The 14806-nt window shown below is 36.6% G+C and overlaps 1 protein-coding gene across 1 annotated transcript; it reads right to left on the bottom strand.

Moving 5' to 3' along the window:
- Positions 1-10145: 10145 nt before the first annotated feature.
- Positions 10146-13875, bottom strand: Spink14 (serine peptidase inhibitor Kazal type 14 (putative)). The gene is given in 4 exon segments (XM_026384520.2): positions 10146-10191; positions 11138-11274; positions 12903-12946; positions 13806-13875. Coding segments are annotated over 4 exon segments (297 nt in total).
- Positions 13876-14806: the final 931 nt, after the last annotated feature.

The following is a 14806-nucleotide window of genomic DNA, read 5'->3' as shown; positions in this document are numbered from 1 at the left end:
TTCACCATGACTGATCTTATATTAGGCTGCAAAACAAGTTTCAACAAAAATAAAAGGGTTGAAATCACATCTAGTATCTCTTCCAATCACAATGACATGAAACTAAAGCAATAGCAACTGAAGAAATCTTGGAAAAATTATGAATATGTGGAAGTTAACATCCTTCTGAATAACCAATAAGTCACTGAAGAAATCAAAAGAAAATTAAAAAGATATTCCAAGACTGAAATGGAAACACAATATATCATAACTTATGTGATGCAACAAGAACAGTCTTCACAAAAGTTTAGCCTGGTGTGGTGGCACAGGCCTGTTGTCTCAGTGATTCAGGAGCCTGAGGTAGGACTGCAAATTCGAGGCCAGCATCAGCAATTTAGTGAGACCCTGTCTCAAAATTAAAAAGGCTAGGAATGTGGCTCTAGGATCAACCCCCAATAGCAAAAAAAAAAAAAAAAAGACAAGTTTATAGCAACAAATGTCTATATGAGAGAGAAAGAGAGAGAGAGAGAGAGAGAGAGAGAGAGAGAGAGAGAGATCTTAAATAATAAAAAAAAAACTACCATTGGGGCTGGGGATGTGGCTTAAGCGGTAGCACACTCACATGGCATGTTCAGGGTGCTGGGTTCAATCCTCAGCATCACATAAAAATTAAAAAAAAATGAAGATGTTGTTGTGTCCACCAAAAACTAAAAAATAAATATTAAAAAATTCTCTCTCTCTCTCTCTCTCTCTCTCTCTCTCTCTCTCTCTCTCTCTCTTAAAAACAAAATCTACCATCAAACCTTGAGGAATTACACACATACACAAAAAGAACAAACTAAGCCCAAAGTTAGCAAAAGGAAAGAAATAAACAAAAGAAATGTTTTAAAAATTAATAGGCAAAATTAACGAAACTAATTTGGTTTTTTAAAAATACAAACAAAATCAATAAACCCATAGATTGACTAATTAAGAAAAACTCAACTAGAAAAAAATCAGAAATAAATGAGGAGACATTTTCACCATTACAAAATAAATACAAAAGATAAGAAGGTACTATAAACAATTATATTGGAACACATTTTGAATAACTATCTAATAGATTCCTAGACACATGCAACTTATGAAAACTGAGTCATGAGGAAACAGAAAATCTTTTGGATGTGGTGGTGCAGACCCATAATCTCAGTGACTCAGGAAGCTAAGGCAGGCGGATTGCAAGTTCAAAGCCAATCTCAGCAACTTAGCAATGTCCTGGGCAACTTAGTGAGACCCTGTCTTTAAATACAAATAAAAAAAAGTTAAAAAAGGAGGCTGGGGATGCAGCTCAGGGGTTAAGTGCCCCTGGGTTTAATCTCAAGTACCACACACACACACACACACAGAGAGAGAGACATAGAAAGCCTGAAAAGACAAATTATTTAGTCAGGGTCCTCCAAAGAAACAAATCAATGGGATGTATGTAGAGAGAGTGCTAAGAAATAATTTATTAGGGAAAGTGTCTGACTTTGTTTTCAAATCAGAGAAATCTCAAGATAGGCAGGTTGCCTGAAAGCTGAAGACCCAAAGCAGCCAGTAGCTGTCTAGTTTGAAGGTCCAAGTCTGAGGGTCCAAGTTCTAAAATCAGGGAAGATGGTGGTGTAGTGCTTAGCTTGAGTTATATAGGTTTGAGAGCTGCGAGACCATCAGTGTAAGTCCCAGAGTCCAAAAGCCAGAACTTGGAATTCTGATGTCTAACAGCAGGAGAAGTGTGCCTTGACTCTAGAAAACAGAGAGAGAGAGAGAGAGAGAGAGAGAGAGAGAGAGAGATTGATTTATCCTCCCCCCTCTTATTCCATCAAAACCTCTAGTCAACTGGATGGTGCTTGCTCACATTAAAAATTTCGAATCTTCTCCATTCTGTTCACTGACCCACAGGCCCATCTTCTGTGGAAATATCCTTACAGTAACTCCTGGGGCAGCCCAATCATTTTATTCAAATCCCAAGTTGCCAGGAATTCCCTTTCAGCAAAGGCAGCATCAGTTCAGTGCCTTCTGAATCACTGAAAATAATGAATTCCATTATTGAGAACATTACCAACTATCTGAGTATCTCTTAATTCAGTCAAGTTGACAACCCAATAAACACCACAACCAATAACTAGTAAGGAGATTGACTCAATAAAAAAAGTAATCCTTCCAAGAATATCCCAGAACTGGAAGACTTCATGGTTGAGGAGACATTATCACAGACATGACAGAAATTTGAGAGCTCATAAGAAGTTCTTATGAACACCTATATATCAACAGAGTGGAACACTTAGAAGAAATGGATAAATATGTAGACAAAGGTAATCTACCAAATTGAATAATAAAAATATAGGAAACCTGAATAGACTAATAATGAACAATAAGATTAAATCTGTAATAAAAAGGATCCTATCAAAGAAAAGCCCACAACCTGATGGGGTCATGGCTGAATTATGACAAAATTTTTAAAACTTCTACCATTCTTCTCGAACTATTCTGAAAAGTTGAAGAGAATGGAATTCTTCCAAACTCAGTACATCAGACTAGCATTACACAGATACTAAAACCAAACAAGGACACAAGAAGAGAGAGGAGAAGAAGGAAGAAAGAAGAAAGAATAAAAGAAAATACAAGCCAGCATCTCTAATGAAGTTATATGCAAAAATCTTCAAAAATACTAGTAAACATATCCAAAAGCACATAAAAAAGTTTCAAACTGTGATTGAATAGGGTCCCAGTGATGCAAGGATGGTTCACTATATGCAAATCAGTAAATGTGATTCCTCAAATTATCAGAATCAAGGACAAAACATGATTTTTTTTCAATAGATGCAGAAAAGCATTTGATTAAAAATTCTCAGCAGATCAGGCCAGAAGGAATATACCTTAACACAATAAAGATCATATTTGGACATCCCACAGCAAACATTGTAATCAATAGTGAAAAAATGGAAGCTTCTCTTCTAAGATTGGGAACAAGGCAGAATTGAGTACCACTTCTACTCAACATAGTACTAGAAATTCAAACCAGAGGAACTGGACATAAAAAGGAAATAAAAGTCATTTTGATAGGAAAGGAAAAACTAAAATTGTTACTGTTTTCAAACAATGTGGTCTTATGTATAGAAAACCATAAAGACTACACCAAAAAAATTGTTGGAACTAATAATTGTTCAAATGAATTCAGTCATTTTTGGATATAAAATCAATTACAATTTTATACACTAATAGTAAACTATCTGAAAAACAAATCATGAGAAAAGTCTCATTTATGATAATTTCAAAAAATCAATAAAATAGGAATAAATTTAATGAAAATGTAAATGATTTTTACAAAACATTAATGAAGGAAACTGATGAGGATATAGATATAAATGGGAATATATCCTGTGTTCATGGATTGAAATAATCAATATTAAAATATACCTAGAACCAAAGCAATCTACAGATTCAATATAGTCATCATCAAAATATCAATGTCATTATTCAATGAAATAGAAAAAAAATCCTGGAATTTGTAAGGAACCACAGAATCCCGGAATAGGAAAAAAAAAAAATCCTACACAAGACGAACAAAGTTGGAGGTACCACATTTAAAAGATACACTACCAAACTGTAGTAACTGAAATTGCATGGTGTTTGCATTAAAACAGACACACAGACCAATGGAACAGAATAGAGAGTCTAGAAATAGCCCCACATGGTAACAAGCCACAGTGCATTTTTGACAAGTGAGCCAAGAACACAAAATGAGGAAATGTGGGGAGTCCTGGACCCTGGGAACATACAGAAGAATGAAATTAGACTCCTATTTCTCACCAATTTTAAAGAGTTACTTAGAGTTGATCCTCTGAATATATTCAACACTAATTATGAGATCCAAAAGTATGAGACTACTAGGAAAAAAAAAAAAAACAGGAGAAGTGATTCAGGACATTGGCATGGGCAAAATCTGTTTAGAAACAATCTGAAAAATTCAAGTAATGAAAGAAAAAACGAACAAACGGGATTACAGCAAACTAAAAAGTTTCTACACTACAAAGGTTATAATCAACAGAGTAAAAACAAAACTACAGAAGAGAAGAAAATATTTGCAAATTATACATATAACAAGGGGTTAATACCCAGAATACCCAGAACATACAAAGTACTCAAGCAACTCAATAGCAAATAAAAAACAAAATTAAAACTCCACTTTACAATTTAACTTAAAGTCAGGTGTAGTGACTCAGGTCTGTGGTCTCAGCTATTCAGGAGGTGGCTTAGGGAGGAGTGTGGGTATGAATAATCTCTTGAGCTTTCAAGCAACATAGTGAAAGCTTGTCTTTTTTTAAAAAAAAAAGTGTTAAATATCTGAATAGATATTTCTTAAAAGAAGACAAGACAAGATCTGTTGATCAGCATCATTAATCATAAGGGAATTCTTATACACTGCTGATGGAAATGTGAATTAGCATAGCCATATGGAAAGTAGTATGGAGTTATCTCACAAGGCTAAAGATAAAACTATCACACAATCCAAGAATCTCAATACTAGGTGTAAATCTAAAAGAAATGAAATCAACTTGTAAAAGAGGCACCTGAACTCCTATTTATTGCAACACTCTTCAAAATAGCCTAGTATGTGCTTAATCTAAGTATTCATCAGGAGTAGGGGATAAGATGTCAGTTACCAAACACTGGAGTTTGGGGTGGGGCATGGAGAGACATTAGTTGAAAATCACAAAACTTTAACTTAACAGGAATAATAAGTTTATGAGATCAATTGCATGGCAGTGTCATGATAGTTAATAATATTGTATTTAAGAATAGATAAATTTCAAATGTTTCACTACAAAAAACTAAGCAAAATAATGAATATATCACCTGCTTGATTTAACCACTGATGTAACTATTCAACATTGCAAACAGATATTGGAACATCACCTTGTATCCCCAAGTGTATATATAATCCATGATTTGTCAAAAATAATATTAGTACAATAAGTAAATAAATTTAAAATGAAATAAAATTAACCATGTGTTGATCTGTCTTGTTGTTTGCTTATTATTTTTAATAACAAGAAAATTTTTGCCTGCAGACATAGGCCCATACCTAGGTCATTCCTATTTTTTATCTGAAAAATATGTGGAAAAAGTTTACTCTGTCTCTTCAAATTAACTTATTATCATTATCATTATTATTTGGTGGTAAAAAGGATCTAATCAGAAAACAAAAACCTTTATGGCATTAGAAGAGGAACGTTGAGTCTATTAGTTAGAAACATTCCGTTAGTTAGAGGCAATTCCCAGCTCTCCCATCCAATGTCAGCCCCAAATAAGAGATAAACTTGTAGTATTTTAGGAGATTTTTACCTTCCTGGAAAGAAGGATGCCATCATGTTAAGGGAGGAGAAATCTGCAGCTCACAGAGTGTTAGCAGACTCCCCAAACTACTTGGTTGGTGCAATGACAAGTTGGCAGAAGAGCTTGTCAGAGTGTTGTCTATTCCCCGGTGCTTTACTACCATCTTGTGGCGAAATGGACTTGTTACAAGTACCACATGGGTTCTTTATGAGTGTCTGTAGCAGATCCAGAAAGTGTCTTATAAGTTATACTAAGATATTAATTTGTATTATAACTCATAAAGGATAAGGATTTTACTTCATTCTATTTTATTGGTTCTTTTTAGTTATACATGACAATAGAATATACTATAACATGATTATAAAAGCATGGAATATAATTTGTTCTACTTCAGTCCCCAATATTTTCCCTTCACCTTCCTTCCTCCCACCCTGTTTACTTCCCTCTACTTTACTGTTCTTCTGACATTTACTTAAAGTTTTTTTAAAATTAGTGTCTTGTGGATACACATGATGGTGAGAGTCACTGTGGTATATTCAAATATGTACATAGGAAAGTTAGGTCAGATTCATTCCGCTGACTTTCCCTGTCTCTTCCCTCCTTCCTTACTTTCATTCCCTTTTGTGGACTCTTCTCATCTCACTTCTATCTATCTATCTATCTATCTATCTATCTATCTATCTATCTGTCTGTCTATCTATATCAGGTTGGGGGAGAATAGTTACCACATTCAACCTTTGACTTATGGGACTGGCTTATTTCACTTACCATGATATTCTCCAGTTCCATCCATTTACCAGCAAATGCCTAAAGTCATTCTTCTTTATAGCTGAGTAATAATACTCCATTGTCCATTGTGTGCATAAACGTGTGTATACTGCATTTTATTTATCCATTCATCTGTTGAAGGGCACCAAGTTTGGCTCCATAGCTTACTGTTGTGAATTGAGCTTCTATAAACATTGATGTGGCTGTGTCCCTGTAGTATGATATACGGAGAAATGGGATAGTTGGGTCACATGGTGGTAGGAATGGTGGTTCCATTCCTAGTTTTTTGAGGAATCTCTATATTGCTTTCCAGAGTGATTGGACTAATTTGCAGTCCCACTAACAATATATGAGTGTATCTTTTCCCTCATATCCTTACCAACATTAATTGTTACTGTATTCTTGATGATTGCCATCCTGACTGGAGTGAGATAAAATTTTGCAGTAGTTCTAATTTGCATTTCTCAACCAATAAAAGGGCTAAGGAACTAAACAGATACTTCTCAAGAATATAAGAATTTTTCAACTCTTACTATCTTTTTATTTGTTCTAATTAGTTATGCATGACAATGGAATGCATTTTGACACATAGTACATAAATGGAGTATAACCTCTCATTCTTCTGGTTGTACATAGAGTTGCATCAGTCATGTAGTCATATATGCATATAGGTTAATAATGTCCAATTTGTTCTACTATAATTCCTACCCTAATACCCCCTTTCCCTCCCTTCACTCCCCTCTAATTCAGCTCTATACTGAGATTCTATCTCACTCCAGTCAGAATGCCAATTATCAAGAACACAAGCAGCAATAAATGTTGAGGAGGATGTGGGGGGAAAGATACACTCATACATTTCTAGTAGGACTGCAAATTGGTGCAACCACTCTGGAAATCAGTATAGAGATTCCTCAGAAAACTTAGAATGGAACCACCGTTTGATCCAGTTATCTCACTCCTTGTTATATATCCAAAGGATTTAAATAGCATACTACAGTGACACAGCCACATTAATGTTTATAGCAGCACAATTCCAAATACCTAAGCTATGGAACCAACCTAGGTAACCATCAACAGATGAATGGATAAAGAAACTGTAGTATCTATACACAAGATAATATTACTCAGCCTTGAAAAAGAATCAACTCGTGGCTTTTGCCAGTAAATGGATGGAACTAGAGAATATCATGCTAAGCGAAATAAGCCAATTCCCAAGAACCAAAAGTCAAATGTTCTCTCTGATATGCAGATGCTCACTCACAATGGGGACTGTGTAAGAATAGAGGATAAGGATTTTGACAGGCTATATTTAAATGATTATAGAATAGAGACAGGATTATGATTGGGAGTAGAGAATAGAGACAGAGATAATCATTAAGATAAATATAAAAATAACTTATTAAACATAATGACATGGGTTAAATAAATGTTATTTTAATTAACACTTAAGATGATGTAAGGCTGGGGTTATGGCTGGGTGGTAGAGTATTTGCTTAGCTTGGGTGAGGCACTGGGTTGGATCCTCAACACCACAAAGAAAAAAATAAACTAATTAATTAATTAATTAAAATTATAAAAAAGATGATATAGATATGTAGAGGTTATATACTGAAATTGAATGTGAGTGAGAAAGGATTTAGACTAATAGCATTAACTTTCGTTACATCAAAGCACACGTAAGAGAACATTTAAAAGAAAATAAAAAGAAGTTATATCAGATTGATTTTAAATATTCCATGAGCCAATGAAATCAAGAGGTCCAGAGTCAGAGGCTCTTAATGTGGCTGAGGTCTCAAGATGTGGATGCACGTGTTACCCAGGCAACAGGGTAATTAGTAACACGGAGTTACCAGCAGGGGATGTCGGATGGTACCAAGAAGATAGCAAGCAGAGAAACCTGTAAATGATCAAAAACTAGAGGATCACGAATACAGGGAATCAAAGAGAAGGATTTCAAATAAGGTCCTGAAGAGGAAAGCTACCATCTTCTTCCTGGACATCTGAAATGAGAGAGAAAGATGAAAAAACGAAGTGGTGACTATCAAAACTAACACAAAGGGAGAACTCCTTTATGCATGCAGACATAGGAGATCTGTGGAGGTTATCTTGGTTGCACTAGAAGGAGGAAGCCTTGCACTTGATACTTGCTGACCCCCCTTTCCCTCTTCAGAAATGTCTACCACACAATGACAGAAAAATATTGTTATCAAAGACATTTTTTTCCTCTTGTGTGTAGCATATTTAAATAAGTGCTTTATTATCCACCAAAAAGACTATGATTATTGCAAAAATATAGTCTTGTTCTTTGGAATTATTAGAAAAAGAATAGAATAGTGACATTGTATTTTAGAGTAGAGTTAGAAGATACCAGAGGAGAAGGAGAGTACAGTGTGGCATAATAAAATAAGGATGACTTCCCCTCTCAGACACTGTCGTGAAAGAGATACGTTTACCTAAAATAACAATAAAATATCACTAAATATGCGAAACAACAACATAAAACCATCAGTCATTGAAGGACATTGATTCCTGAGCACTGAAATGACAATAAGTTCACTCTGTGGCTGGCCTTCACCTCTGCACTGTGGGAGACTCCAGGATAAGCCAAGAGGAACCATGATGGAGCAACCGTGAGTTGATGATGCAAAGCTCAGAGGAGAGACCAACGTGGCTAGTGTTTGCAGGACCTCAGCACAGGAGAACTGCACTGAAGGGTCAGATTACTATCAGTGCATGCATAAGAAAATTAACCAGAGTCAAGAAAGAATCACCAGAGAGGATTAGAGATAATAGAGCCCTAATCTCATAAAAGGTTAGTGATGGTGCATCTTTGAGATGAAAACTTCACTGGGTAACACTAATACAAAATTGTTTATTGCACAAAAAAATGACTTGTGAACATGCAAGTAGAGCAATAGCATTAGAAAACAAGCCTGCCTGGAGTTGTTGGTGTCCCTACACAGCCCAGGAGTTGGAGCTCTAGAAGTAGGTGAGCTATAGTCAGTGAATATCTCCTTTCCCCAGAGCTATTTCCTCCTCATATTTTCAAGAGAAAAGACCAAAAGTGATGAAAGGAAATTTTCTTTTCTCTGGAGCCTTGCATTGGTCATGTTTCCACAAAGGCTGACTGGAACCCTATAGAGCATGGAGAAGCAGAATAGCTGCAGTTTCCCAGGCCTGAACAGAGAGCTGCTAAGAGGGAGAGTGCACATCAGTGCATAGAAGTCTGCTCAGAGGAAGCATAACTGAGAGAAAAATGTTTCTATCCTTCAGAGGTTAAAAGTGTCTAGAGAATTTAAGAAAAATGACCAACAAGACATTCATAAATTTCAACAACGTAGGCTTCCTCCCGTGGAGGTGAGTGGCGCTGGTCAAGATACCGTGTCTTATTGATCTGCATTGAACATGTATAAATGCCTCTGCATCCAGGCTGAATCTAAATGTGAGGAGACTTAATGAGGAATTTCCAGAAGCTGGGCAATGGAATTGACCAAGCAGAGCACAGTGCTCCGTAAGTTTTAGTGTTTCTTTTAAATGCCAAAGAAGTATAGAAGAACATTTTGTCACATTCCAGAGAAGACAACCCAGAGGCTTTACGCAGATTACATCACTGTTCACAGGATTAGAGAGTTGATTAATCCCAATGGTTGTCTTTGACTTGTGGCTCAATTGTTCAATTTATTCTGCTTTTAAAATTTGAGATGCAGATCTGAGATCCAAGTCAAATAAGACTTTCAGAAAAGTTTTATTTGTTTATTTATTTGCAAATCTGGAGTTGGAACCCATGGCCTTCAGCATACAAGGAAAGCACTCCACCAAGGAACTAGAGAAAAGCTCAGAAAAGTTTATTAGGAAAATATGGGAAACAGTTAATCAATGAGAGAAAAGGGCCCACAGATGGAACCTCGAGATACCCAAGATACCAGTTGCAAGCTCAGCAGGGGCAGCTGTCTGTCACCAAGAACAGAGATAACGCAGGGATAAGGTTGAAGAGGATTGTTGTGATGGACAGAGAGGTTACCATCTTCCTTATCAGACCCCATTCAGCACCTTCCATCATGGTAAAACTTTATTCTTCCATGAGATTTCCTAAGAGTTGCAATAAACATTCCATTAATAGATGGTAAAAGCCACAAAAATACTTTAAAAAATTATCTAGCACCTTTATTTTGTATTCAAGAAATTAAAATCCAGAGTATAATTGGAATTGACTAAAGACAAAAGCCAAATTATTGGATTTCCTACCCAGTGATGTTTCCAGGACTCAAAGGTGCCACTGTTGTGAGTTAGTATGACATATGCTATAGTATTTTTGAAAACAAGCTGTTAAATCAGGCCTGAGTTTGTGCTGTGTGAAGCATACCAGCCCTTACCTATTTGGTCAATATTCTCCTTCTTTGGTTGAATTATTCATGAGCAGAATGATCTGGGGTTTGCACATTCCTGTCATTGTCCCTGTATAAAATTGCAAATCCATTGTTGGGATGAGGGCTCCTATCTGTTGCCATAAGGAAAGTTTTTGCCCCTTCAAAATGCCCTGGCATCGAATCTGAAACCATTGTGATGTGAAATTTCAGAGTCTAGTCACAGACTTCATGTCATGTAAATGCAAAAGTCTAAATACTAAATCATACATGAAGGACCCAAATGTTGAAGTTGTCTCATCCTAGTTTAGAGTTTCAAACACATAGGAGGTGGAAGATATGGAAGAGAAGGTGAAACTATAATTTGTCTTAAAATCAAAGAATTTGGGAACTTGAAAGGATATTTCAGAATTTTAAGTAGAAATTGGTCAACTACCATATAGAAACAGAAACAGAAAGAACCCGAGGAACACTGCTCAGTACAATGTGTCTACTTTCTACTCCAGTAGGCTGTCTAGTAGCACATGTCCTTCTGAGTGGAGGCTGATGGCTATCTCTAGAAACCGGAGCAAACCCCTGGCTTCAACAGTGGGGTACTTGACAAGAAAGGTAGATGGCAATTGCTATGAATGAGCACAGCCACAGTTGTCTTTTTCCTGAGAAGTACTCACAAGCTCTCAAGACACAAGACGCAGGGATTGTCATAGGTTACGTACTTGTTGCCACAGATAGGTTGTTTTAAGTCAGGGCATGGATCAGGTCTTTGACTGAACCAACTCAAGTTCATTTTCTTATGAGGACATTTGATCTGAAATTGAGTTGAAAAGAATGATACATTGAGAGCCAAGCTCAGACAGGTGCACCACATTTGGACTTTCTTAGGAAAATCTAAGCGGTCTCATTACCATATTCTGGCCTCAAAAAGAACTCTCACAGACTCCATTTACACAAGCAATAGAATGAGAACTTATGCATATCCTACTGAATAACCATGTGATACCCTTGTTAGGATCCTTGGTAACTGAGACCTGGTATGCTCTAATGGGTTGGCGAAGTGGATAAACATGAAGAAGGTATCTGGGACATTGATCTGCTCTCTCAGTGTCCCTTATACCCATACTACCAGACTAGGAAATATTCTCAGACATTTTCTACGCCTCTCAGCTAAGGAAACTGAAGCCCAATGGTTAAAAAAGACATTTCACTGGAAAAGTACATCTTAATTTAAAATATTTATTTTATCCAATTTTATCCACTGTTGGAACATTCAGTGCTTTCTTCTATCACAAAGATTCTAAAATGTGACATCATTTAAAATAAGCTCCCTGATTTTGTAGGGAAACCTGAAAACAAAAGAAGAAGAATTCTCAACAGGGGATGGACCCCAGGTGTTGTGATTACTTGCAAGTTCTTCCCTGGACAGAGCCAGTGTCATTGAAAGCTTGGAGTTTGAAGATAGTGGTCTCAGGGACCAGGGACTGTGGGTAACATGAGATTGGTATAGATAAAGCACCACATGTACAAGGTAGAGAGAGGATTGGACTGGGAATTCAGAGACAAAGGAGTAATGCTTGAGCTCAGAAGCTCCTCTTCCTCCTTTATCTAATACTATCATCATGGCAAGGCCACAACCATCACTAACTAATCCCTCTACTTCCTCTCTCTCCATTTTCTATAGTTTCAGTATCTAAATATTAGTTGAATACTTGTATTCCATGGGTTACAATTCTTTTATTATACTTCATTTTTCTTAAAAAAAAACTAACTTTCTTATTAGAAGCTAAATCATCCCATGAGATCAAAATCCTCCCAACTCATCCAACCTTCCTTATACCACCTTGCTTTTTGACATTTTAGGGGTTTTTTTTTTCAGTTGTTCCTTGTCTTTTAGGTTGTTCTAACCACCTGACCAAGCATATTTTTGCTCTCAGACAAGTTGCAAACATAACTGGAGGCCCAGTTCAGAGGTCTTGTTCTTTCACATGTTCCTCCATCCCTACTCCCACGTTGTTTTCTCTATTTACAACCTGCATAGCCATCATGTGAGCATCTAAAAGCACTTATTTAGGGACATTCACTCCAGATGCTCCCTCCACCAGACAGTGAGCTCCTTGAGAGCAGGAACCATGGTATTGCCCAAGTCTGTGGGTCTTAAGAACCTGTCACCTGCCAATTGTCGACACTCCTAAACATTCTCAGGCACTAGGGAGGATTTATTGGTGTACATATGAACAAACTCTGATTTGGTTCCCAGTTTGGATCACTCTACTTTGGGCACCTCTACCAGCAGTGGGCCTACCAGCCTCATATGAAGAGACCTTTAAGAATATCATTGATGATCTTGTTGCAGTAAAGTTTCAAATGACAATTCAAAAGAATAAAAAAAAAAACCCTCAGATTAGAATCTCAGTCCTGAGAAATCTAGTGGACAATTACCTTCATAATTCCATGTGGTGGCCACCATTGTTGAGGGCCTGAAACTAGAGAATACATGAAAATAGTTACAGAATCTAGTTCCTGGTAAATCACAGCTTACTCTGTTGGGAAAATAAAATAGTTCTGATGTATTACAAAGGAAGCTTTCAATAATCAAAAACACTATTTCATTTATACATGTATTTATTCATTAAAATACTACTATCATAATCAGTGGTATTACACCAATGCATCCTTGCTCCCATAAAAGTTGCCAGCCCAAAACACCAAAGTTTTTTATTGTTTGTTTGTTTGTTTTTTAACTAACACTTATTAGCCTGTACTTGAGAGGATTCAGAGCAGGTAGCCAATAAAGTAAAGAAATAAGGTATGCTGGAATTCTGAGATCATTTGGCTGATTTTAGATATGTGAAAAACTGAGATCTTAGTTCTAGAGGCTAGATCTCTTTATGATTCCTCACCCTGACTTCATGATACCCTTGAAAACAACATTTTCAAAAGTTCTAGATTTTTGAGATGTGCTGTGGTCTAGGCATACTGCCAGTCACTTTTACATGGTACCTCACTAAATTACCCACGCCTTCCTATCTCTGAGTTAGCCTTCAAAATTTGCATCGAATAGACAGGAAAACTAAGGTATCTAATCATTGATCTAGAGTCTTTTGGTCAACCCTTGCCCCTGTGTGTATGTGTGTGTGTGTGTGTGTGTGTGTGTGTGTGTGTGTGTTTGTATACATGTATATATGCATATGTTATATATATACATATTTCACATATAATACATATATTTATGTAAATGTCCAATGAAACAATTTTTTAATTTAAAATATTGTCTTTCAGATTACAATATCAAAGCACACAAATCAGCCTTACATTTCTGCCAGGATCAGCCAAATTACTCACTTAAAACTGATACAAAATGTATCCAAATGAAGAACAAAAGAGACCAGAGTACTCAGAAAAATTTGGCCATTTTTTCTCCTGGCCTGTTCTTGGACAGATGCTCTGAGATATTGCCTCAGGCTGTAGCTCTTTGTTACAATCACCTAAACGAATATAATCAGAATATTACAGATATTGAAATAAACAGCCCTCTTCCGTTAATCCATTATCTCTGCAGCACACTCCATTTGGAAATCCTATTACCTCAAAAACAAATGCTTAGGAGAAGAGAAATCTTGAATAACCATCACAAGGACTAAAAAATAGAGCTCAGAGACAGACCTGGGAATGTTCAGAAAACAGAAGGCACTTTGTGCACCATTGTATTATTTTAGTGTGGAAGTACTTCAGTACTTCATTACTTCCTTCAGTATTTTACTTGAAAAGGAAACTCCTTTCCTGGAGTTTCACCCACATTCATTTTTTTGAGAGAATACTAAAAATTGCAGCCACGACAGTCTTCAAGACAACAGTGCCTCCACAGAGGAAATAGGTCTGTATTTGTTCATGAAGCAGAGAATAGCTCTCTGGATCAAAACAAAGATCCCTGATATTGCAGGCCAGGTGGATTGTGCTGGGAATCTTCTCACTTGACCGCTAAACTCCTGGGACATTCTAAGAAACTGTAGAGGAAGAGAAAACATTCGGTGCCATCCCATGGGGGTCCCATGTCTGTTTTAATTTGGACACACAGCGGGAGAAGAAATTGAACAAATTTTCCCTCAGGAACAATCTCCTATAGCATTTTTGACTTGAGACAATTGGGATCCACAGGTTCTGGGGTCTGACCAAGACCCCACTTAACTCTCTCTGTATTCCTAGTCCTGCAACGGTGACCTGGTTCTCCCTGTGTCCTTTAGTTCTCTGCTCTGCAATAGGTGTCAGAAGGTAATTTATATAAACTTGTTTTTTATATACTCTGGTGGGATATGGGTTATATAAAACATTACAATGTCTCCACA

This window comes from Urocitellus parryii, chromosome 1 (genome assembly GCF_045843805.1).
Source record: "Urocitellus parryii isolate mUroPar1 chromosome 1, mUroPar1.hap1, whole genome shotgun sequence".
NCBI lineage: Eukaryota > Metazoa > Chordata > Mammalia > Rodentia > Sciuridae > Urocitellus > Urocitellus parryii.
This window is presented reverse-complemented; position numbering and strand designations above follow the sequence as displayed.